Consider the following 26,491-nt stretch of genomic DNA (forward strand, 5'->3'; position numbering starts at 1 on the left):
TCAGGAATCATTTGCTGAGTGTCTTCTAGGCCAGACATTGGGGACAGAAAGGTAATAATATATGATCCCTGCCTCATGTGCAGGAAGTCTAGTGCGATGGACAGATGCGTGCTAATGGCTGCCATCAATATGGTGAGTATTAGATAAAGGGGCACCCTGTGTGCCCTTGGAGCATAGAGCAGGGCTTGTGTTCTGGGAACATGGGCTCCATGTGAAAACACAATTTAAATTCTCTTTTTTCTTTCTTTCTTTCTTTTTTTTTTTTTTTTTTTTTGAGACAGAGTCTTGCTCTGTGGTCCAGGCTGGAGTACAGTGGTGAGATCTCGGCTCACTGCAACGTGCTCCCCCCAGGTTCAAGCGATTCTCGTGCCTCAGCCTCCCAAGTAGCTGGGATAACAGGTGTGTGCCACCACGCCTGGCTAATTTTTGCATTTATAGTAGAGATGGAGTTTCACCATGCTGGCCGGGCTGGTCTTGGACTCCTGACATCAGGTGATCCTCCCGCCTCGGCCTTCCAAAGTTCTGGGATTATAGTCATGTATGTATTCATCCTTTTAAATATCTGCGGGTAGCATTTAACTTTAAATGGGTACTATTTAAACTATTGAATGACTTTAGTATGGATTGAATGACTTTGCTTGGGCCTCGTTTTTAATTTCCTTCATTAGAGAAAAAAAAAAAAATGCAGGTTGAATATCCCTCATCCAAACTGCTTGGAATCAGAAGTGTCTCAGATTTTTTTCCTTTTTTGGATTTTTGAATATTTGCATTATACCTGCTGGTTGAGCATCCTGAATTCAAAAATCCAGAGTCTGAACTGTTCCAATGAACATTTCATTGAGCATCACCTCGACACTCAAAAGTTGAGGATTTCAGAGTTTCTGGTTAGGGAGACTCATCCTGTATGGGTGCTGGGTTGTTGCAGGAGTTTTGGACCAGAGGTTGGGTGACTAGGCTTTGGTTTTCGCTTTGTTATTAAACAGGCTGTTTTATTCCATAATCTCAGCTTTAGATCCCCCGGTTGTCAAAGAAGGGAAGGGGCCATCTGATGTTTAAGGCCTCTGTTCTGACTTGGAGACACCTGGCTTCAGTTCATCTTCCTTAGGAGTGGACAAAGAATATGGGGATTTTGAAATCGTTAGTCAACATCTACAGGGTCGTTGCAGCCTGGTTTTGGGTAAGGTCATCTTTAGTGAGCCCAGGGAGAAACAGTGGTTTAGCTGTCAGCTGAGAGGGGTAAGCGGTCCTATTAATTTTCCTCTGTGTTAGTGAAAGCATTGTTAAGGGTCACAGCGTTAGTGGAGCTGGCTGGAAAGAGGAGGGGAACTCACTGTTACAGGTTATATTGAATGTCTTTTCAGTCGCTAAATGCTTTTTATGATATGTTTTTCAGGATTTCAGTGTTGTATGATTTCTCATACAACAGGAAATTTAACATCAGCAAAAAAGAATGCTCTTTCTTTCTTTTTTTTTTTTTTTTTTCTGTGAGATGGAGTTTCGCTCTTGTCGCCCAGGCTGGAGTGCAGTGGCATGATCTCAGCTCACTGCAACCTCGGCCTCCTAAGTTCAAGCGATTTTCCTGCCTCAGCCTCCCAAGTAGCTGGGATTACAGGTGCCTGCCAGCATGCCCGGCTAATTTTTGTATTTTTAGTACAGATGGGGCTTTGCCATATTGGCCAGGCTGTTCTTGAACTTCTGACCTCAGGTGATCCTCCTGCCTCGGCTTCCCAAATTGCTGGGATTACAGGCATGTGCCGCGATGCCTGGCCTTGAATGTTCTTTCTATGGGAATCTACAAAAGCCAGCTTTTGAGTCTAGTGGCAGAAAACCTCTTCACTGTTTAGCTGTGCTGTGTGCTGGGCTTCAAGCCCAGCTGAAAAAGCTGTAGTATTTTAGGTCAGTTGGCTGTCTTGGAGAACTTAATGAACAGTGGGCTGGAGTGATACTGTCAGAGTTCATGAGCGGTTTGAGGCTCTCAAAGCCTAGATACTGGGGTTGCACAAATACATCGGCTGGACTCACTATTTCTCTCGGGAGTGGGGAGGTGGAAAATGCTGGGATCTTACCTCTGCTTTTAATTTTACAGAGCTGTTACTAATGGTAAGAATGATTTCATATTTTTGTATTTTACTTCGTAATTCACAGAGAATTTTAAAATCCATGATCTGATTTTATTCCCTCAGCAGTTCTGTGAAAAAGGCAGAGCAGTTTTCATATCTTCTGTTTTCGCGTGATTCTCTTGTGGCTCACAGAAGCTAAGAGCCTTCACCAAGGTCATAGGGTGAATGAGTCGCAGAGCTGGGAGTAGAGGCTCAGGCTTCTAGGGACCCTGTTTCTTCCTGGAAGAGCTTGCTCTCCTGGCGCTATGCTCAGGTAACTGCGCATGCTCGGTTTGGTCTTTTGTAAATCCCTGCCCCATTTCGGGGGAGGTTCTTGGGAGGCTTCTATTCGTTTTGGAGCATTTAAGTATCTTGTCCTCTCTCCCTCTTCCCAGATGCATGGGCATTTCTGCAGGCCCCCAGGCTGGCCCTTGTGCGTGGGGACGTCTCCTGCCTCCACGTTGTTTGCATGCCCCCTTCTGAAGGTGCTCTTCCCCGCATGGAGCCCCCTCATGCCTGCCTCCACACTGCAGGCTGTTCGGTAAATATTACTGACTCAGCATCGTTGTTTTCTAGAAATGAGACGGGGTATGGATGCCAAGTTCTTTTCTGTGTGAAGTCTGCGATTGCATCATCTTGCCTTCTCCGTGTGTGCTCCTTGAGGGTGTCGCTGTGCTGAGGTCATCTGTGTTCCCTAGGGCGCCTCCCTTGCAGTCCGGGCCGTAGCAGACATGCAGCCAGTGCTCATGGCCTGAATGAGAGGAAGACCAACAGAGCCATTAAATCTGGAAAATGACAAGTGAGGGGAAAGAATTTTTATTTAAGGCATGTGAAAAAGAAAATTTTTTAGAAAAATTGACCTGTTTCTCAAATGGAGTTGAATTTCAGCTCAGAAAAGCAGCTGTGTGCCCAGAGGGCTTTGGGATTTCAGTTTGTGACAGATGAATTGAATTTGCTGTAATATGAATGTATTATCCTTTTGTGGTTTTATTAGGCCTTTCTCCCAAATGGAAATGATTTTTCTATAAAAGTCACACTTCCTTTTTGAGAAGTGTAACACTAATTGTGTGGGATGGTCTCCCAAAAGATTACCTGCCAGGAACCAAACACACTGCCTGAGACTCACGGCCCCTGGTTTCTGCCTGTGCAGCTGCAAGGCAGAGAGGCACGCTCGAGCTGAAATCAAGACACATGTCTGCATCTTCTCTTTCTTGACTAATGTTTCGTCTCTGAGCTGGCCTGCCTTCAACGTCTAGGAGCTTGGTGGGTGTAGACACATTACGGTATGGAGGAGGGATATGGTGTTGCCACAGCCAGGAGACTGGCTGAAGTCTCTGTTCTCTTCCTGCTCACTGCTCTGACTTTGTATAAGTCACATTTGTAGGGCTGTGCACAGCGGCTTACACCTGTAATCCCAGGACTTTGGGAGGCTGACCTGGGAGGATCTCTTGAGCCCAGAGTTTGGAACCAGTTTGGGCAACATGATGAAACCCCATCCCTAGAAAAAATAAAAATTAAAAAATTAGCCAGGTGTGGTGGCTCATGCCTGTAATCCCAGCTACTGGAGAGGCTGAGGTGCGAGAATCACTTGAGCCTGGGAAGTCGAGGCTGCAGTGAACCATCATCATGCCACTGCACTCCAGCCTGGTCAGAGCAAGACCTTGTCTCAAAAAAAAACCAAAAACAAACAAACAAAAACCCATTTGTAATAGTGGCAGTGGTTAAGTTTTGAAAGTTTGGAGAAAAGTTCCTAAATAACCTGTGACCATGGACAACTTACTTAGCCTTTCTATGCCTCAGTTTCCTCATCTATGAAAAATGAGAGAATATGGTACTGATCTTACAGGATTTCAACGAGAACCAAACGAGATCAAACTCAGAGCCTGGCACCTCGTGAGTGCACACTCAATGTTATTATTTCAACATTTTAGAGGAAAAAGAATGCTAATGGGTCATTATGACTAAACATAGTCTATCACTGGCGTTACTCATGGCATTGGAAGGAACTTGAATTCCATATAGATAGTGTGATGGAGAAAGTATTTTGGGCATTGGCAGTATTGATTCAAAGAACAAAGGACGTGTCTGTCCTGTGTGGAGAGCCGTTTCTGCTTGTTTCTTTAAATGCTATGGGAAAAGCAGTCGACCTTGTGCTCTCTGCCAGACAGCTGCAGTCTCCGCGTATTGATTTGGCCAATGGTCGCTCTCCTGTCATCATGGCAACAGGAGTGGAAGGGACAGCTTGTCTTGATTTGCATTTTCGTGTGTTTGTGCTATTTATAGACAATTAAGACATGGAAGCCTGTTTATGGCAAGCTGGCAAATTCAGCAAAACATGGAAAAACCTGTTAGCACAGTTTGCACGTGTGCGGGCACAGAGCAGCCAAATAAACACACATGTTTTCCTGTATTTTAAAAACTCTGGGGAAAAAAAAAAGAAAAAGACATTAAACCATTGCCCAGATGGCTTATAGAGCTAGAGCTTTTTCCTTGAAGTACGTGAGTATGGCTGTCAGACATCTGAAACCCCAAGCCATCTGAAAACATCATTTTGATGCTACCCCCTACCCACCCTTTTTTTCCATTTGTAAGGGACAAGGATCCAGGAAGGAAAGTATCAGCTTACAAAGGCTTTTGTTACAATTAGTTGTTCATGTTCTTTCTTTTGGTATCTTATTCTCTGTTTACATTTTATTTTTATTTTTATTTTTTTTTTTTTGAGACAGAGTCTTCCTCTGTCACCCAGGCTGGAGTGCAGTTGCGTGATCTCGGCTCACTCCAACCTCTGCCTCCCAGGTTCAAGTGATTCTTGTGCCTCAGCTTCCTGAGTAACTGGGATTACAGGTGTGTGCCACCACGTCCAGCTAATTTTTATGTTTTTAGTAGAGACAGAGTTTTGCCATATTGGTCAGGCTGATCTTGAACTCCTGAACTCAGGTGATCTGCCTGCCTCAGTCTCCCAAAGAGCTGAGAATACAGGTGTGAGCCACCGCGCCCGGCCGCTGTTTCCATTTTGTAACACTAGCGTCACCCCAGTGTAGGGTGGCTAGGGGTATTCTTCTTTCCTGTTTCCTGGTGTATTTTCCTCTACAGCATCGATCACTCTTTAACATACTTTTTGGTTGTCTGTCTCTACCTACAAAAATATATGTTCGCTGTTATATCACCAGTGTCTGGAACGTAGATAGTCAGTCAATATTTGTTGAATGAATGAATGAATGAATGGGCTGAAAGAACCTTATTCTTCTTTCTTCTGTCACTTCACACCATATGCTTTTGGAAAATGCTATGTGAACAGGGATCGTAAGCAGCAGAGGTTACACACATGGCTGTGGGATAGCCCATCATCCTCAGATACTTGTCTGGAAGGAGGTGGAGTACTTGAGTAGAAATGATACAAGATAACCTCTTCAGGAAATCAGCCAAGTGTCACAGCTTTTCACATAGGCGTGTGATGTTTGTGTATGTGTGTATGAAGAGCTGTCGTGGCCTAGAATCACAGGCCTTTAGATCCTTTGTACAGATAGAAAAGTAAAGGCCGAGGCCCAGGAGTGCTGCAGGCCACCGAGGTAGAGTCCCTGTCTGCCCTTCTCAGTGTCCGGTCACTTCTCACTGCACTCCCCTCTTTACTGCTAAAGCCACCTTCCCTGACTCTGAATGTGTAACCACGAGGGGGAAAATGTCCTCCAGGCTCACAGTTTGTGGAGAAAAAGCCCAGCAGCTGAAAATAATGTTCACAAAGTTTGTACCTAGAAAAAGTGGCCATTTCTATCATGTCTTTAAATTTCCCTGTTTCTCATACATTTTATAAGCAAGACAGTAGAAGGAGATTCGCGAACATCAACTTTAGAACAAGGGGGAAAAAATCAAACCTAGAGCATTCCAGTTTCTGTTTTCTTCTCAGTTTAGGGCTGAGGCACTTTAGCTTCCTGTCTAAGGGACTACTCAAATCTGATTAGAAGCCATTGTGGGCTGGTAATTATCCATATTTTTAGGAAGACAGATGCAGCACTAACTCTGTTCTCTAATAGCAGGCTTATTAATTTTAAATTTACATGGCAGGAGAAGCAGATGTCGAGGTGGGATAAGAGTTCAGATGCTTGGTCATTGATAGCTTTTTACTTCCACGTATCACATGGGGATTTGGGACTCGGGAAGCCCGCTGAGAACTGATGACTATCTGTCCCCTGAACAGCTGGGTTCTTTTTCATCCTGAGCTCAGAAAGATCGCTCCTACTGCAGCCAGGGAAGACAGGTTGTTGACTGGTTAGAAATCATGGCAGGTTATTTTCTCGACCCGCAATTCGCAGTTGGAAAGCAGAGCTATCAAAAAGTTGTCTTCTCTATTGTATTTCAAATCTGGGTGTTTAAAAAACTATGTAGGCAAATTAAGCATTTCTTTAGTGGTAGTTGTGTGTGTGCTTGATGCGATTGAGAGGTGCATTCCCTTGTAAAATCCCTGGGACTTAATAGGAAGATGTGAGCCTTAGAACAGAAGTTGGTTTTCTAGATTATCACGTAGACATGATGCTGAGCACCAAAGATGTTGATTGAAACGATTTAAAAAGAAATTTGTCTGAGTTCAGATTTTACACCAATATTTAGAAAATCAGCAAAAGAACTTGGAGGAATGTTCTCAGGCATCCTGTTCAGCCCCCTGCCCACATTGTCATAAAATCCGAGTGTGCGTACAGGAAGGCACATTCCTTTCTGTTCTCATCACAGGTCCTTCCCTGGCTCTGCACCTGCCTGTCATGTGTGTCCCTGTGAAGAGACCACCAAACAGGCTTTGTGTGAGCAATAAAGCTTTTTAATCACCTGGGTGCAGGCGGGCTGAGTCCGAAAAAGAGAGTCAGCGAACGGAGATAAGGGTGGGGCCCTTTTATAGGCTTTGGGTAGGTAAAGGAAAATTACAGTCAAAGGGGGGTTGTTCTCTGGCTCTGGCTGGCAGGAGTGGGGGTCACAAAGTGCTCAGTGGGGGAGCTTTTTGAGCCAGGATGAGCCAGGAAAAGGAATTTCACAAGATAATATCATCCCTTAAGGCAAGGACCGGCCATTTTCACTTCTTTTGTGGTAGAATGTCATCAGTTAAGGTGGGACAGGGCATTTGCACTTCTTTTGTGATTCTTCAGTTACTTCAGGCCATCTGGGTGTATACGTGCAAGTCACAGGGGATGCGGTGGCTTGGATTGGGCTCAGAGGCTTGACATTGCCCTCTTCCCTACCTCCCCTACCTTTTCCCTCCTGTGTGGTTCTCTCACAAAGTGAATGGCCTCAACCACAGCTTCTCTGCAGCTGCATCAGACTGTGGGGACAGGAGTGGTGGCTGCTGCAGGGCCTGCTGTCCCCACGGAGCCCAGTCTTGCTTGCCGCTGCAGCCTGGTGATCATTTTGTACCTCAAGTATGTAATTCTACAGAACGAGAGCCAACATGCTGGGGATGGAGGCGTCTTTATCACGGTGCTCTGCATATTTTAATCTTGGGTGGAAAGTATGGAAAAGTATGGGATACATGTGGTTTGATGTCAGAAGGACGTTGTGAACTTGATGTGGACTGAGGATATTCAGGTGCAACAGGCACCGCGGCTTCATTAAATGAGACTTCTCCATCTCCCTGCCAGGCACGCACAGGTGTATGGCCACATCTTATGTGTTATCCTTATTCTAGAGTGCGCCTTGTCGTCATGCTTAAAGTTACATGATGATATTCTGCCTCATAGAGTAGGTCCCAAACCTCATTCAACACAGAAATGTACTCTTGCTATTCTACACAGAAAGCACTTTCATATACCAAGTGGGAGAGCAGTCCTAAAATCTGGGCTGGAATCACAGAAGGAAGGCTTTGGGAAGCAACAGATTCCCTAGTCCAAAGCTGGTTTTTGATGAACCTAGAAACAGGACCAAGAGAAGTGAATTTGCCTAAGGCCCTGACAGTGTCTCACGGTAGCATTTGAACCTAGCAGTTTCTTGACCTATTTCTTTAAATGATTAGTCATGCTTCCTCTGATTCCTATATAAACGTATTCCTCATTCATTCTTTTGTTTCAGTGAATTATTGCAGTGCTACCCCATGACAGTATTTGAGTCAAAATGTGGCAGTGTTTATCCCTTTCCAAGGTTTTTAGTTGCACAGGTTTTCAAAGTTGTGCTAACAGTTTCTTGTTGGTTGCAAGGTGTCCTTTCAGAAGCCAATTGTGTGGTGTATTGATGTTGATTGTTGGAGGTAGTTTGGTTAGAACGTACTTCGAGTGGCTAGTGTGGGCCTGGGGGACAGTGACAGCTGCCTGCTTCATGGGCAGAGATGAAGTAATTGCTTCCTGGGAAGTACCATCCTCCTGGCCACACTCTCCAGCCCATTTCAGTTGCGTTGGTTTCCTCGCATCTGCACGTTTCTGGCTTCATGTGAGTCTCATTTATTTTAGCATATGACTTCAGGCTGTGGGGAAGAATGGCCATTTTAGCACAGAGATGCACACAAAGGAACAACTGGCTAAATGTGAGAGAAGACATTCTTGGGGGGGGGTTCATTTCTTTTATTCTGTAACAGGCAGTCTGGGAAGCATTCTGGGCACGTGACCTGCGCTGTCACAGTTCCTCCTTGCAGGATCGCAGATGTTTGGAGATTGTAGTGATAACTGTTATCATTGAGAATGTCATCCTCTCAGGCTCTAATAAGGCAGGATTTATTCAGTGTTAATTTGTTAAAGACAACTGTATTTCTAGCCAAATCCATGGTAGACGTTTCTCCTGGCAGTGTTGCTGGGGGTATTCCCGTGGCTTAGTCTTAGGGAAGCACACGCCTTTAAATACTGCTGAAGAGAACCCAAAGCGCACCGGAGCACTTTTGCCTTACGGGGTGTTAGTCACTGATACACATCTCAGTCAGACCTGATGGATTCTTGACCCCTTCCTTTCTTAATTTTTTAATTTTATTTTTAATTTTTGTTTTTTAAGAGCACAACCCCTCAGGTGGCCACCATGAATCTCTGGTGTTTTCAGCTGGTTGAAGCCTATTTGCCATCTCTGGTTCAAACATATTCGAAACCTGATGATGCTTCCCTCGGTTGTTCTGCTGTGTGACCTCCACGCCCGCAGGGTTCAAGAGTGTCAGAGCTGGGAGCCGCCTTCACAACTACCAGGGTTTCCGGAACCTCCTTTATCTAGCCCTGGTGACGGAAGAGGTGTCATCAGAGGTGAAGGCTTATTGGTTTACACGCCATTGATAATGAACGAGGAGGTTTTCTTTTATATAAGGGGAGCTTCTTATAATGTGCTTTAGTAGGGTAAAGAAGCTTTTGAGGTTTGCTTTCTCTGGAAGGATAATTTGTGATCCTGCCCTTGCTTTCAACAAAAATATAATTTGCATACCAGTGCATGTTGTGTTACTGAGCACTGGCTGACAAATGGTTCTTAACTCGTCATTCACTCAGTCATTCTTTCTTGAATGGCATATGTATGCCAACCGTAGTAGGAACTTGCTAGGCTCTAGGACTAACCCTTATGAAACGGGGGTCCTGGGGGAAGCAAATGCATATAACTATAAACATTTGTGGGGATATCAGAGGGGGTGCCTATAGGTGCAATACTTCGTTCATTCATTGTCCCATCTAGGAGGTTTTGTGTCTTAGCAGCGTGTTCCACAGCAACACATCCCTGTATCAAAACATTCATCATATTATTTTGAAATTCTCTGCTTAGGTATGTATTTTTCCCACTAAGTTTAGAACTGGTTAAGGACAGGCTATGGGGTACGTAATATGTGTACACACACACACACAGATATATATATTACCATAGTAAATATACAATATAGATTTATATATACACACACATATATATTTCTCCCTCTCTATATATACACAAAACACACACACACACATATACACACACACATATATATGAAATACACACACACACACACACACACTTCTGCCAAGCACAGAAAGTCAAAACTAGGCAAGGGTTCTTTAAGTGTTCATGAAAAAATAGATGTGCTTAGTTAAGAGCGTCCTTAAGTTGCCAGGGGAAATACAGGATGGATTCACAAAGGGAGATTTTTTTTCTTTCTTTCTTTAACTCTTTTTTTTTTTTTTTTTTTTTTGAGACTGAGTCTGGCTCTGTTGCCCAGGCTGGAGTGCAGTGGCCGGATCTCAGCTCACTGCAAGCTCCACCTCCCGGGTTTACGCCATTCTCCTGCCTCAGCCTCCCGAGTAGCTGGGACCACAGGCGCCCGCCACTTCGCCCGGCTAGTTTTTTTGTATTTTTTACTAGAGATGGTGTTTCACCGTGTTAGCCAGGATGGTCTCGATCTCCTGACCTCGTGATCCGCCCGTCTCGGCCTCCCAAAGTGCTGGGATTACAGGCTTGAGCCACCGCACCCAGCCTCTTTCTTTAACTCTTGAATTCGAAATAATCCAGACTTATTGAACAGTTGCAAAAATAGTACAGAGAATTCCCGTATGGTCTTCCCTCAGATTCCCCAAACATTTCACCCCATTTGCACTTTCTTTTTCTCTTTCTGTGGATATAATTTTTTTTTTTTCTGAAATGTTTGAGAGTGGAAGGTAGAATGCAGGGCAGGGTGAAAGGCGGAAGGAGAGAGTTGGGTTGGGAGGCTGTTTTTTTTTTAACCTTCTGAGATGGAGTTTCGCTCTTGTCATCCAGGCTGCAGTGCAATGGCACGATCTCGGCTCACTCTAACCTCTGCCTTCTGAGTTCAAGTGATTCTCCTGCTTCAGCCTTCCGAATAGCTGGGATTACAGGCACCCACCACCATGCTCGGCTAATTTTTTGTATTTTTAGTAGAGGGGTTTCACCATGTTGGCCAGGCTGGTCTTGAACTCCTGACCTCTGATGATCCACCTGCCTTGGCCTACCAAAGTGCTTGGGATTACAGGTGTGAGCCACTCTGCCTGGCGATTGGGAGGCTTTTACAGTAACCCAGAGCGCTATGATGAGGGCTGGACGTGGTTGGAAATGATGAGGAAGGTGAGAAGGGGTTAGGTCTGGCATTTATTTTGAAAGGAGAGTCTCTCTCTTGGATGACAAGAGAGAGAAAAAGAAGTTTTAAGGATGATGTCAAGGATTTTGGCCTGAGTAACCGGAAGGCTAGAGATGCTGTTATTGGGATCGGGAAGACTATGGGAGGAGTGGGTTATAGCAGGAGGAATCAAAAGTGCATTTTGGGCATGCTAAATTTGAGGTCCAAAAAGAGATGTAAAGAAGTGTTGGCTGGACGCGATGGCTCACCCCTGTAATTCCAGCATTTTGGGAGGCTGAGGCGAGCAGATCACCTGAGGTCAAGAGTTCGAGACCAGCCTGATAATTATTAAAATTGATCATTGATGTTTACTAATTAATCATATTATTGCTCCTAATATCGAGGGAGTGTACACCTACCTGTGATGTTGTTCCTAATATCCAGGGACAGAGAGCATGATCTTAGTTTTAATATCGCAGTAGGTGTACACTCACACTGTGACACTGATCCTAATATCCAGGGAGTAAAGTATGACATGATTCCCAACATAGCAATGAATGGACAGTCACCCGGTGATATTGCTCCTAATACTCATGGAAGAAGCGTATGATATTACTCCCAATATCGCAGGGAGGGTACAGCTCTTCTGTGATATGGTTCCTAGTATCTGGAGGGGGAGAGGATGATAATAATTCCAGTATCGTAGGCAGTGTTCACCCGCCCTGTGATATTGTTATTAATATCCTGGAAGGGAGAGGATGATATGACTCCCCATAGAGCAGGAGGCGTACATCCTGGGATATTATTCCTAATATCCATGGAGAGGAGAGGCTGATATTACTCCCAATATGGCCGTGGGTGTACATCCATCCTGTGATATTCTTCTTAATATTCCAAGGCTGAGAGGTTGATATTACTCCCAGTATCGCAGACACTGTAGACCCCCGTGTGATACTCTTCCTGCTATCCGGAAGGGGAGAAGATGGTATTAATCCCCATATCACGGGAGGTGAACACCCACTCTGATATCTTTCCTAGTATGCAGGAGGAGAGAGGATAATATTATTCCCAATATTGCAGAAGATGTACACGCCCCCCCACGATATTGTTCTTAATATTCCAAGGCACAGAAGACGATATTACTCCCCATATCACAGAAAGTATACACCCCCCAGTGATGTTGTTCCCATGATCCAGGAGGGAAGAGGATGATATTACTTTTTTTTTTTTTTTTGAGATGGAGTCTCGCTCTGTCGCCCAGGCTGGAGTGCAGTGGCCGGATCTCAGCTCACTGCAAGCTCCGCCTCCCGGGTTTACGCCATTCTCCTGCCTCAGCCTCCCAAGTAGCTGGGACTACAGGCGCCCGCCACCTCGCCCAGCTAGTTTTTTGTATGTTTCAGTAGAGACGGGATTTCACCGTGTTAGCCAGGATGGTCTCGATCTCCTGACGTCGTGATCCGCCCGTCTCAGCCTCCCAAAGTGCTGGGATTACAGGCTTGAGCCACCGCGCCCGGCCCTCGGATGATATTACTTTCAACCCCTGCACCCTGCAATGCTCTCACCCTGCAACACCGACACCCAGCTGAACCTGACATGGAACCAGAGGTGCTGGCTGGGGGTGTTCATTGCTTCTCTTTTCTCCCTTGCCAGACTCAGTAGAGGAAGCTGAGACCGAGCAGCCGCAGGAACAAGGTGGGTTTTGCGCGTGGCTCAGGCGTCCTCTGGTTGTGAGCTGGGCCTTGGGGTAACGCGGGGGGTGGTGACAGAGCTGAGTACGGTGGGCATTGGATGCGACATCACCCCTCTGTGGTGTGGGCTGGGGACTTGGAGGATGTCGCCTGAGGTGGGCCTGAACCTCCCGTCTACTCTGGCACTGGAGGCCGTGGGGTCCCACACTTCTTCCAATGAACATGCTGACCCCCGCCTGGTCCCCGACCGAGGTGGGGCATCCTTTCCAGTGCTGGGGCCCACATATAGCTGTGGGTTCCTTCTTCATGACCTGGAGAAGCTGCAGTTCACCCTGTGCTCTGCCTCAGAGATGGGAGGCCACACTGCCCTCAGCGGGTAGCAGAATTCAGAGCCTTAGGTTGCAGGGGCCTCAACTGATGTCCCTGAAAGGTCTGCTCCTTTCTGAGGGGCTGATTCAGGGAGGCCCTCCCGTCTCCCCTCTGCGGCTCTGTCTCTTCCCCTCAGGGTCCACATGTGGACAGCCTGGTGATGTGGACCCACCAAGGGCTCTTGGAATTTCCCGGGGAATGGGATCCATCCCAGTACATTTGGGATGCAGGCACAAGGTTCCAGAGGAGGCCGGGAAGCCAGTGGGGAAGGGAAGGTTGTTGTAGGTTTGCCTCAGGGAGGGGGTGGTTCCACCCTCTGCCAAAGTCTCTGGAGCAAAGGCACGTGGCTCTCCAGCTGCCCCGGAGGCCAGGGTAGTGGCTGGGAGGGGCTGTGTGCAGAGTGTGCCAGGCCCCACCCACAAATGGGGCTTGTAGGGTCCTGGGGTGGCAGAGACTGAGCGTAGGAATGTGAGCTTCAGGCCACAGAAGCCACAAAAGGGTGAGTGGCGTGATGGTGGGGCAGCACTTGGCCCCGGGTTAGGGAAGTCTCTTTAGTCTAGAACCAGAGGGTTGAGAGGATTTAGTCAACTAATAGGTGGTGGATGAGGGGCTGGTGGTGGAGGAGGGGCTGGTGATGTAGCCTGTGTGAAGGCCCAGGGTTGAGGGAGTGGGGGTGAGTGTGTGAGGATGAGTGGGGTGTGAGTGCTGGTGAGCGGAGGTTTGATGGGGTGAGTGAATGAGAGTGTGAGCGGGGATGAGTGGGGTGTGAGTGGGGGTGAGTGAATGGGGTGTGAGTGAACAGGAGTGTGAGCGGTGATGAGTGGGGTGTGAGCGGGGATGAGTGAGTGGGGTGAGTGAGTGGGAGTATGAGCGGGGGTGAGTGAGCAGGGCTTATGCAGGGAGGTGCAGAGTTGGGAGCGGGTGGGTTGGGTGCTGGATGGTGAGAAGCTCTTCTGGAGAGCTAAGCAGGGCCTGGGGCCTCAGGCTGTGGCTTGGCCTTTTCCCCAAGAGCACTGGGGAGCCATGGGGTGCTATCGAACAGTCACTGCAGACTGAGCAGTGAACGGACAGTAGGTGGGCAGGGCTGTCCAAAATCTAGGCCACAGGGGATAGATGAGGAAGTTGAGTCCAGGGAAATGGCTGAGTCGAGGGATACTGTTGAGTCCCCTCTGCCTTGCAGCGCTTTGTCATGGCATAGTGAGACCACTCAGAGGTGCCTCCTGTGGCCTGGACCAGAGCCCCAGGGGCTGTGACCAAACCTGCCCATTTCCCAGCACAGGCCTGGCACCCACTCCTGGCCCTAGGAGGGATGAGATTTTGGAAAGGACCGTGTGAAGGGGCCCTGGTCCCACATATCTGCCCAAGGAGGGGTGGGGGGTTCTGACCCAGGCTTCTTCCCCAGGGGCATTCTCTGACTGGAAGGAGACCCTCCAGGAACCCAGCGCCCCAGCCCCCACTGCAGCCTCCGGTGGCTCCTGGCACAACAGCCTGTGACACCTCCTCCTACGAGGCCCTCCCCGGGGTGCTGGGGGATTCAGACTCGGAAATGCAGGCCAGGGAACGGGGATCATGCTTCCCTGTCTCCCCACCCTGCGCTGAACGGTCGAGGAGACCGAGGGCGGCGCTGATACCCCACATGCTTACTTGGGGTCATTTTTGAGTCACTTTCGGTAGTTTGTGTCCTTCTAGGAGTGTGGCTGTTGCGTCTGGATGGTCTGATTTCTTGGTGTACAATTGTTTGTGGTGTTTTCATTGAATCATTTTATTTCTGTCAGGTCGGCTATAATGTTTCCTCTTTCATTTCTGATTTTAGAAACTTGGGCTTTTAATTATTTATTTATTTTTATTAAAGATGGGGTCTCATCATGTTCCCCCAGGCTGGTCTTCAATGCTGGCCTCAGCGATCCTTCCACTTCCGCCTCACAAAGTGCTGGGATGACAGGCGTGCGCCATGGTGCTCAGTCTCTGATTTTAGTCATTTGTGTCCCATCTTTCTTTTCTTGGTTAGTCTGGTGAAATATTTGTCAATTTTGTTATTATTTTCAAAAAACCCACCTTCGGTTCTGTTGATTATGTCTTGTTTTTCCATTCTCTGTATTTTTACTTCCCATCTCCACTCTCACGTTTATTATTTTCTTCCTTTTATTCACTTTGCGTTTAGTTCTTTTTCTAGTTTCTCAAGGCGGAAGGTTAGGTTTTTGATATGAGATTTTTCTTCTTTCTTTGAATGTAGACATTTGCAGTTATAAATTTCCCTTTCAGCACTGCCTTAGCTGCATCTTGGAATTTTTGATACGCTGTGCTTTTTTTTTTTTTTTTTTTTTAAGACAGAGTTTTGCTCTATTGCCCAGGCTGGGGTGCAGTGGTGCAATCTTGGCTCACTGCAACTTTTACTCAGATTCAAGCCATTCTCATGCCTCAGCCTCCCGAGTAGCTGGAATTACAGATGTTTGTGCACCCCCCCCCCCCGCCTAATTTTTTTTTTTTTTTTTTTTTTTTTTTTAATAGAGACAGGATTTCACCATGTTTCCCAGGCTGATCTCAAACTCCTGGACTCAAGCCATCCTCCCGCCTCAACTCCCACAGTGCTGGGATGAGAGGCGTGAGCCACCGCGCTGGCCCGGGCTGTGCATTTGTTTGCATTCTTCTCCAATTAGTTTTCGGTTTCCCTGATGGTCTCTTTGACTCACTGGTTGTTTAGGAGTGTGTAATTTCCACATATTTTTGAATTTCCCACATTTCCTTCACTGTCGATTTCGAGTGTTTGTGCCAGTACAGCTGAAGAACACCTCTGCTTTGGTCTCAGTCCTTCTCCATTCACTGAGGCTCATTTTGTGGCCTGGCACATGGTCCGTCATGGGGAATATCCCATGGGTGCTCGAGAGGACTGTGTATTCAGCTGTTGTTGGGTGGCATGGGTGACAGATGTCCATTCGGCGTACCTGGTTTCCTGTATTAATCTCCGGAACGTTTCTCACACTAGAAAATCAGAAGCTTTCCACTGTTCCCAGCGCCCTGGCTTTGGGAGAGGCCAGTGAGCCTGTGGCTTGGGAGCCTGGTTGCATGAGAGAAGCATGTGTGGGAACGCCAGGGGCCGGCTTTGAACCCCATTCCCCCAACATGATGCCGTGTGTGGCAGACATGACGCTTGGCTTTGCTCTCTCAGGGTTCCATCTGCGACAGGGGCTACTTGTGCCCCTGGCCTCATCAGCTCAGGCTGAAGGTGGCCCTGGTCCTGACCAGAGGGACTTTGTGAAGCAGAAATAGATGGCCTGGTGCAGGGGCCGAGCCTGGCCAGGATCTCAGCCCTGGGAGTTGTAAAGAAGGCCGGCCTGTACCATGAGCATCTGTACCAAGCTGTGCCCATGTCACGGTGTGCTTGGCATCTGCCCTTGCACAGGTGCATGGCCTGTCTGCGCTCAGGCTCCCCGCCTATGGGACCCAGGCTCACAGAGGTGAAAGAGGCAAGCATGGTGCAGGGGCCTCCGAGAACAGCCAGCCTCGCTTCAATGCTGGGAGACTAACATCTTCCATTTTGTCTTCTGCCCAGGCCAGCTGCGGGCCGTCCAGTGGCTGTGCTACTTCTACAGCGTCATCATGCCCAGGAAGGCCCAGTGTGTCATCTACCACAAGCTCCAGCTCTCCCTGACCCACAAAGTGGCCGACAAGGTGCTGGAGGGGCAGCTCCTGGAGACCATCAGTCAGCTCTACCTGTCCCTGGGCACGGAGTGGTAAGGGCTGGCTTTGCAGTGGTGGAGGTGGGGGCGGGCAGGGCAGGGAGGGGGGCACAGGGAAGCTGGCTCAGGGCGCCATCAGCCCCTCTCCTTTTGATCATTTGGTTCTTTGGCATCAGATGCTTTGAGCTGGTGGGCCTGGGGTCGTCCCAGGGCTGCTGCTGGCCTGTGAGTCCCAGCTTGAGCCTCCCTTGTTGGGTCAAAGGTCATCTCAACCCCAGCAGAGGCAGTACATGCACTCTGGGCTGTTCTTCCTATTATGGTGGCTTTTGTCATCTGATCTTTGCCTGCCCTGAATCTTCACTCCTGGCCTTCATCTGTCCCCTTAAATGTGACCACAGCAGCCACCTGTGGCTTCTCTCCCACAGAAGACAAAGCCAGTTGTGTCACCTTCTTCCCTGGGGCAGGGTTTCAAGGTCTCACGTCCCATATGTGGCCTACTCCCCTTCCCCCAAGCATCCTGACCTGGTGGGGTAACCATGGCCCTGGCCACCCCACCCATAGGGCCCAGTGACATTGCTGCAGTCACACCCCCTCGAGTGTTGGACTTACTGAGAGAGCAGGGAAGGAGCCAGATTCCATGGGGACCTGGGAGACTGGCTCCAGTCTTGGCCTCAGGTTCACAGAAGGAAAATGGGCCAGTGTGCTAGAGCTATGCTTCGCAAAGTGTAGTCCCTGGACCAGTAGAGCAGCATCCATGTCACCTAGGAGTTTGTGGCAAGTGGGAGTTCTAGGGCCTGCCCCAGGCCTGTGGAGCCGGAAGCTCTGGGGGCAGGGCCAGCAAGCTATAAGGACAGGCCTCCGGGTGACTGTGATGCCTGCACACCTTGAGAATCATCGGCCCAGATAGCCTCTGAACACTAACGGCTCCTGGTGCATCTGGAGAAGACACAGGCCATGTCTGGGAGGCAGGGGAGATGGACTAGCACACTCCTCCTGCCACAGGGCAGCATGATGCTTGATTCCCTCAGAAGGATGTCCTTCATCTTTTCCATGCCGTGTGTGTTCACCCTGGCCCTCCCAGCAGCCTGGGAAGGGCAGAACACTGCACACACAAGAGGGCTGTTCCCAATCTGCACATTCCAGTTCATCTGTCGCCAGACCCACGGGAGGAGGCAGACTGGTTCCAGGAGGATGAGAGCCCTTGTTCTGACACCTGCGTCTGATTCCAGGGCCTACAAATCCGCTCTGGACTACACCAAACGAAGTCTGGAGATTTTCATTGACCTCCAGAGGAAAGAGGCGGCGGCGCATGCCTGGCTGCAAGCAGGGAAGATCTATTACATCCTGCGGCAGAGCGAGCTGGTGGACCTGTACATCCAGGTGAGTGACAAGGGATGCGGGAGGACCCCTGTGCTGTTCACTCTCTGTCCATCCACCCATCCATTCATCCTTCCATCATCTATCTGTTTACCTGCTCATCCTTCTATCCATCAATCCATCATCTATCCATCATCTTCCCATACACCTGTGGGTCCTTCCATCCATCCATCCATCCTTCCATCATCCATCCATTCACCTGTTCATCTTTCCATGCAACCATCCATTCATTCACCTCTCCATCCATCTATTCACCTGTTCGTCCATCCATCCATCCATCCATCCTTCCATCTTTCCATCATCCATCCATCATTCTTCTGTTCACCTCTTGGTCCGTCCATCCGTCCATCCTTCCATCTTTCCGTTATCCATCCAACCATCTTCCATCCATCCATGATCCATCCATTCACCTGTCCGTCCATCCATCCATTCATTCATCATCCATCCTTTTATCATCCATCCCTCCATCCATTCTTCCATCCTTCCATCATCCATTCACCTGTTCATTCTTCCATCCATCATCCATCCATCTTTCCATCATTCATCCACTCGCCTGCTCATCCTTCCATCCATCCATCCTTCTATCATCCATCCATTCACCTGTTCATCCTTCCATTCATCCATCCATCCGTGCATCCATCATTCATTCATTCCTTTATCATCCGTTCATTCAGCCACCATCCATCCACCTGTTCATCCATTCATCCATCCATCCTTCCATCATCCATCCATCCATCCATCCACTCATCTCCTGTTCATCCTTCCATCCATCCATTTATCCATTCATTCATCCATCCATCCTTCCATCCATCCGTCTTTCCATCATCCATCCATTCATCTGTTCATCCTTCCATCCATCCATCATCCATCCTTTTATCATCCATCCATTCACCTGTTCGTCCATCCATCCGTCCATTCATCCTTCCATCAACCATCCATTCACCTGTTCATCTTTCTATCCTTCCATCCATCCACCATTCATCCATCCACCATTCATCCATCTGTCCATTTATCCATTCATCTGTTTATCTTTCCATCCATCATCCATCCATCTGTCCATCCCTCCATCCACCATTTATCCATCCTTTTATCCATCCATTCACCTGTTGTTCCATCCATCTGTCCATCCTTCCATCATCCATCCATTCACCTGTTCATCCTTCCATCCATCCATCCTTCATCCATCCATCCATTCAACCATATATCCATCCATCCATCCACTCATCTCCTGTTCATCCTTCCATCCATCCATTTATCCATTCATCCATCCATTCATCTGTTCATCCTTCCATCCATCATCCATCCATCCATCCTTTTATCATCCATCCTTCATCCATTTATCATCCATCCATTCACCTGTTCATCCATCCATCCGTCCATTCATCCTTCCATCAACTATTCATTCACCTGTTCATCTATCCTTCCATCCATCCACCATTCATCCATTCATCTGTTCATCTTTCCATCCATCCATCATCCATCCATCTGTCCATTCATCCATCCGTCCATCCCTGCATCCATCATTTATCCATCCTTTTATCTATCCATTCACCTGTTGTTCCATCCATCTGTCCGTTCATCCTTCCATCCATCCATCATCCATCCACATATCTATTTATCCATCATCTATCCATGCTTCCATCATCCATCCATCCACCTGTTCATCCATCCATTCTTCCATCATCCATCCACCCACCTATCTACCTATTAATCCATCCCTCCATTCATCTATCTGTCCATTTGTTTATCTATACATTCGTCTATCCACCATCTATCCATCCACATGTACATACATCATCTACCCTCCACCCATCCATACATTATCTACCCACCCATACATACATACAGACATACACATATCATTCCATCCATCCATCCATCCATGCATCCAAGCATTAATCTAGCCACACGCCCATCCATCCATCCATGTGTCTACATCTTCTCATCCATTCATTCATCCATCCACTCATTCCTAAACCACTGCTAAGCACCTGTTGTGTGCCTTTTCCCTCCCTCCAACTGGTTCCCTCACATCCTCCCCCAGTGGCCAGCATCTTTTCCCTGAGGGCAGAGGCGTGGCCCCTCACAGTGCACAGCATCTGCTGGTATACAGCACATGCTCAAATAATGTGACCACTCAGTTAACACACAGAACTTGCTCCAAGCGACACGTGGCACATCTCCTTACAAAATGAATCTATCATAGTGACTGTTTTCAGAGGCTTTCCCAAACACAGTGTGATCTGGAACAAATTGTGAAGCCCACGAGCCTGGTGAAGCTTTCATTATTGAGCACCTGCTGTATACCTCCTTGAGCTGAGGAGAAGGATCAAGAGCTCATGGCCAAGAGGGGACCAGGCCCACCCACAAACACTGCGGATGTGGCAGGGATGTGGCAACGCAGAAAGGAGCCAGGGGCTGGGCTCCCAGCAATCTGGGGGCCACGGAGACTGGTTTGAGTGCAGGGGGAGTGGGCTAGGGCTAGCCCTGGTGGTAGGATTCACAGGTATCGGGCTCCTGGGCTGCAGCTGCTCTGTCACCTCCTGGCACTCAGGTGCATCAGTTCATTGTCCTCATGCCAGTGGTGGGGGCAGCCCTCATGCACAGGGTCTGAAAAATGCTCAGGTGTACCTGTAGTGTGTGAGAGGAAGGAGGCTGGCAAAGGTGCGCGTGGCCACCTCGCTAGGTGTGGGTCTTGAGGGAACTTCTGTCTCCTTTCAGGTGGCACAGAATGTGGACCTGTACACAGGCGACCCCAACCTGGGGCTGGAGCTGTTTGAGGCAGCTGGAGACATCTTCTTCAATGGGGCCTGGGAGCGGGAGGAAGGCATGTCCTTCTACCGGGTGAGCTGGCCTGTGGGCTGATGTGGGTGGGCCTCAGTGGGGCACCTGGAGGGCTGAGCCACAGGTGTGGCAGGGTAGAGGTCTCCCACCTGGAGGCAGGGCCACCCATGCACATGATGAGTTTCCAAGTGGTCTCACTGGGAATGATATTGACCATGCCCCTGCCCGAGACAAACGCTCGGGGCCTGGACGTGACAATGGTTCTACCCTTGTACCTGATGACCTCAAGCAACCATGAGTGAGAAGTCCTGTCCCCATCTTCCAGATGAGGAAACTGAGGCTCAGAGAGGCACAGGGACATGTCAAAGGACACACAGCATCAGTGGGAGACCCAGGTCTGCATGTACCCCGAAGTGGGACGGCTTCTCCCTTCCTCTGAGCTCACAGTGTTGCTCAGCCCTGGGCACAGATAAATGTGGTGTTTTTAGAGCAGAGAGGAGTGCTGGCTCCCCCCAGTCAGACCCCCGGTGCCCAGGTGGGAGAGGCTGGTCTGAGGCTGTCAGGTGTAGCTGGATGGGCCTCAGGTGACTCTTCAGCCCCCAACTTGGTGTCTGAACTGTGTGTTATCCCAGAGCACAGAGCTGTGTCGAGGTGCAGGGGTAGCTGGGGCATGGGAAGCTCCAAGTACATGTTTGAGCTCTGAGGAGGGCGCTGGGCAAGGTGGGTGCTGTGGGAAACCTGACCCCACCTGCCTGTGTGGTAGGACCAGGCCCTGCCCCTGGAGTGACTATGGGCAACCGCAAGGTGGAGCTGCAGCTTCAGCTGTGCAACAAGCTGGTGGCACTCCTGGCCACACTGGAGAAGCCCCAGGAGGGCTTGGAGTTTGCCTACATGGCCCTAGCACTCAGCATCACTCTGGGTAAGTCCCCTGAGCCCCCACCCTGCCAGGACCCACACTTTGCCAGAGCCCAGCCTCCAGGTCTGCAGGCCAGGAGCTGAAACAGCTGCTGGATTTTCCTGGTCTCCTGTCCAGGCAGGCAGATCTGCCCAACTGGCTTCCCCGTCCGGCTGTGGGGCACAGCCCAAGGTCTCTCACGCAGTGCAGAGCTCCCTGCCTGCCTGACAGGGCTTCCTCTGCCTGTTCCTGCTGCTGACCACAAGGGCCGCCCAGTGTGCCCTCTGCCTTCCAGACATGCCAGGCATCTCATTGGTCCCTGTGCCAGGCTGAGTGGCACATTCCCTTTCTCTTGTGCCCTTCCCACCATCATCAACCACACAGCTCTCTGGCTGATAAAATCCCAGTTCCCCTTCCAGCAGTCTGCCCCTTAAGGCCAGGTATCCCCTGGTGCTGTGCCAGGGTCGTCTGTCCCCCTCCAGAGACAGGGAACCCTAGGCAGGCCACATGCCCCAGCGCCTTGTACCCCGTGGCCCATTACACAGTAGGTGAGCAGCTGACTCCCCAAGGTAGGGGGCTCTGATCGTGCCACACCCAGGAGGAGTCGGATGTCACGTCTGTGGGTTGCCTGGAGCCGGGTAGCCCAGGAGCACCTGGACTGCATGGCTTTTGGGTTCTCCTGGTTAAAACCAGTGAGCAAAGGCAGGTGGCTCTGTGTAGACACAGAACTGGGCCATCCAAGTCCGACTTTCCAAAGCCTCACAGTAGACAGGGGCAGGCCTTATTAGTTCTGCTTTGCACAAGGGAAAGTGAGTCTGGGAACCTGGAAGGGACTGGCCAGAGCTGCCCAGGTGACCACAGGTGCCTGGAGGCAAGCCAGGCATGCAGCCCGGGGTCTGCATACCTGCTCCTGAGGGGCCTGAGCCCTCCCTGCCCCAGGGAGCCACGTCCTCACACCTGCACCTTTGGCCTGCACCCAGGGGACCAGTGAACGAGCGCATGGCCTACCACGGCTGGCCGCCCTGCACCACCGGCTGGGCCATGGCAAGCTGGTGGAGCACTTCTACCTCAAGGCCCTGTAGCTCTGCAACTCACCGCTGGAGTTCGACGAGGAGACCGTCTACTACGTGAACATGTATCTGGTTCTCGGTGACATCATCTTCTATGACCTGAAGGTGGGTGGCAGGGGTAGGGCACGGGGTGTTCCCAGACCCCTTGGAGTGGGATCTCCACCCACACCCCAGAGGCCTGGGTTCCAGCCTTCCTTAGGAATGGCCCAGTGGCCTCCCTGGAGCTCTGCACCCAGCTGGAGGAGCCGGCAAGGTTAGCAGATACAACCAAGCTCCCAAGATGGCCAGGCCCCACCCTCAAGAACTCAGTCTCAGCCAGGGAGGCTGACACATGAGTGGGCAATGGTGGCCTCTGGGTAAAGAAGGAGGATTGTAGTCAGGGGGGCCCTCCTGGAGGAGGTGGCACCAAACTGAGTCTTGACAGTCAAGTGTCAAGTTGCATTTAACAAAGAAAACAGGGTCGGGAGAAGGACATTTCAGAGGACGGCATCATCCTCACATTGAATCCACGTTGCAAGATCCAACCCAAATCCTGGCGCCTCCTCTAGGAAGCCTGCCCAGGGTGCCAGCCTGCACTGAGTAACTCCTTCCTGGAGTCCCGAGACACTTTGAATCTTCACACCACCCAGGAAGGGTTGGGTGGGACCCCAGTGTCTTACCATTGGGTTCACAGACAGGGAAACCCCAGCTTAGGGCAGGTGTAGTGGGGCGGGGGCCCAGCCAGCCAGGCTGAGACCTTGCTGGGTCGGGTCTGTCTTGAGGGGAGGTGCTGTGCTCCCTCTGCCCCCAGCCCTGCAGGGGTAGAGAGCTGGGACTGGCAGACTCAGACCTGGGGTGTCTCCACCCCTCCGCCCAGCAGGCACCACCTCTCCTCAGCATCGCACCGGCACCTCGTCAGTGCTCCTTAGGGGCTGAGAGGCCAGGGCACTCCAGTCCAGGGGCCAAAATCTTCGGGGCCTTAGAACAACATGAGGAGCTGGGGCAGCCCTAAGACCCTGCCCCGTATCCCCCACCGCAGGCTTGGGGCTGCCCGGGAGGCCCTTGCCCAGTGCTGGCGACACCTGGTGATCAGAAGTGGTCCCTGTGGCCTCCCAAGTCCCAGCCAGACAGGGAGGTGCCAAGTGTCAGACCCAGAGGGACACTGCTTACTGCCCAGGGGCTCTCCTGGGACCCAAGGGGACCGACCTCCCAGAAGAGGCCTTTATCTCACTTGGTCAAGCCTGCCGCCCACTCCCCCTGTCCAGGAGAAAGGAAAGGGCCAAGTAGTACCTGAGAGGCCAAAGTCCACGGTTGAGGTCGAGGGGCAGAGGCCTCCTTCACCTCCTTCCCATGCACAACCTTCCTTCACCTCCTTCCCATGCACAGCCCTCTGGGCCTCATCGTGACTATGCTGTCAGCGCAGGCCAGCTTCCCACAGGGAGGCCCCCTCAGAATTCCCCAAGGGCGGCTGTCTTTCCAAGGCTACACCCTCCTCCTTTTATAGGAGACCCTGGACCCAGGGCCCAGAGGAGTGGGAGAAAAAGCCGGGCTGCATGGGGCCTGGAAGGCTGGCAGAGAAGCAGAGGTAAATGGGCATCTTTGCCGATTGCCTCTAAAATGGGGTCCCCTTTAGTCTACACGTGAGAGTGAGCCCTGGAATAGGGTGGATTAGATGTGTCCTGGCTCAGCCTGCTGCTCATTAGCTGCTTCACACACTACAGGCACATGGAAATGCACACGGAAATGCACATGCACACACAGGCGCCCACACACAGACACGTGCACACACACAGGCACACAAACACGCACAGGCACACACACAAGCACACGCAGAGACATATGCTTTGGCTGGCTCCTTCCTGTTTAGTTGGGAAGCCCCCACCCCTTCAGGAAGCCTTTGCCTTCCATCCCTGGCTGAGTCTGGGGTCTCCTGGGCTTCCCTCTGCCACAGCCCGGGCCACCCTGTGTGGTCAGTGTTCACTCCCAGGTCCCTCAGACTGGGATCAAGGACGTTAGGCTCAGCCACACACCCAGCACAGAGTCCAGTGTTCGGCTGGGCGGGGGCCATTGGATGAGCAGTGGCGGTGGCTCGGGACCTTCTCACGCCCCTGCTCTGTGTGTGGGGCGGGGCAGTGAGGGAATGGACTGCTGCATCTTGGACTTTCTCATTGGCCCTGGGAGCCATCTTGAGATGGCAAAGAGGAACAGGCCAGGCATGGGTCTTAGAGAGGTCCCTTGGGTGACCCCCATGTGGAAGAGGTGCCGGGTGGGGGATGGGAGGGTCAAGGAGGAGGTCTGGGAGACGGCATCCCAACCCAGGGATGGTGAGTTTGAGCCAAAGATGCATTGAAAACAGGAGTGGATGTCTGGGGAGTCACACTCCATCAATATTTCAGGGAACATTGCTAGGGAGGACACCTGTGAGATGGTTTTGTACCTGGCCTGTCCCGTGGAGGGCCTGGAAATGGTCAGCATGGACAGGGGCCAGAGGGGAGCCTGGGTCACTCAACGCTGTGCCCCTGCTGTGGCTTGGAGCCACGAGTCCTGCATGGAACTGTCAGAGCAGGCAGGATCTGCCCTGACCTCAGCCCATGGGGAAAGCAGCCACTGCCTACAGAGACGGTGGGACTGGGGCAGGAGGCTTGGGGTGAGTGGGGCACAGGGACAGTCAGGAAGGCTTCCAGGGGTGTCAGGGTCATCCCCACCTCCTGCAGCTGACACCACAGCATTGTCACAGGCTTCGGGGCTCATGGGGTGAGCCAGCATTGGCTGGACATGTGGAATGACCTGGAGACAGGAACGGCCTGTGGGAAGATGGGCTCCGAGTCCCCCTTTTGCTGAGCATGGCCTGTCCCCTTCAGGACCCGTTTGATGCAGCCGGGTACTACCAGCTGGCCCTGGCAGCCGCCATGGACCTGGGCAACAAGAAGGGCACAGCTGAAGACCTACACGCAGCCGGCCACAATCTCCCACAACTTCCTCCTGGACCGTGAGAAGTTTATCCTCTTCTACCAGAAGGCCAGGACCTTCACCACAGAGCTCAACATCTGCAGGGTCAAACTACCTCCTCTGCCACTCTGCGGGTGGGCCCCCTGGTTGGCCCTCAGCCACCCTCGCTGAGGACAGCATCCAAGGGAATGGGTTTTGTGCAAGGAGGATGGTGTCCTGCCTCTCCTGGTGTCTCCGTGGCTCATTTTCTGGGAAACGGAGGCATGAAAGCAGGGTTCAAATAGCAATAAATTTTTTTTTGCAATAACATACCGAAGTCCCCAGGGCATCCTTCTCTGTGTGCTTCCTGGGCTGTGTCTACGGGCCAGCTCCTTCCCTGGTGACAGCTCTCTGATCTTGGGGATGAGAAGGATCCTGAGTCCAACAGACCTGGCCAGGTCACCATGAGCCTCGGTTTCCTCGGCGGCCAGACGGGAGATGGTGGTGGAACTCCCTGGGCAGCTCCCTGCTCTCCCTGCTCAGAGCTCTTACTGTACGTCTCGTGCCGCCGTTGCCTTTAACATTCAGGCCACTGTGATCGGATGTGGGGGCTGCTAGTGTCCCTGTTCACCATTGAAGAAATAG

The 26,491-nt window shown here is 50.6% G+C and overlaps 1 protein-coding gene and 1 long non-coding RNA gene across 4 annotated transcripts in view; both read left to right on the forward strand.

Annotated features, from left to right (window-relative positions):
* LOC144329461 (SH3 domain and tetratricopeptide repeat-containing protein 1-like) overlaps nt 1-21,086 on the forward strand; it is a 51,759-nt gene extending 30,673 nt beyond the window's left edge. Inside the window, exons 1-4 of one of the 3 annotated variants that reach the window (XM_077997973.1) lie at nt 12,493-12,771; nt 16,687-16,867; nt 18,043-18,193; nt 20,912-21,086. In XM_077997973.1, coding sequence (XP_077854099.1) covers nt 16,734-16,867; nt 18,043-18,193; nt 20,912-21,055 — 429 coding nt within the window. In that variant the 5' untranslated portion in view covers nt 12,493-12,771; nt 16,687-16,733 and the 3' untranslated portion in view covers nt 21,056-21,086. Of the gene's footprint in view, nt 1-12,492; nt 12,772-16,686; nt 16,868-17,116; nt 18,194-20,911 lie in introns of those variants that run through there. The other 2 variants (XM_077997972.1, XM_077997971.1) reach the window with 2 other exon arrangements.
* Nucleotides 21,087-21,737: 651 nt separating this feature from the next.
* Nucleotides 21,738-26,174, forward strand: LOC144340144 (uncharacterized). The gene is made up of 3 exons (XR_013415871.1): nt 21,738-21,893; nt 22,850-23,044; nt 25,780-26,174. It is a non-coding gene; the product is annotated as an uncharacterized LOC144340144 (long non-coding RNA).
* Nucleotides 26,175-26,491: the final 317 nt, after the last annotated feature.

Source organism: Macaca mulatta, chromosome 3 (genome assembly GCF_049350105.2).
Source record: "Macaca mulatta isolate MMU2019108-1 chromosome 3, T2T-MMU8v2.0, whole genome shotgun sequence".
NCBI classification, from domain to species: domain Eukaryota; kingdom Metazoa; phylum Chordata; class Mammalia; order Primates; family Cercopithecidae; genus Macaca; species Macaca mulatta.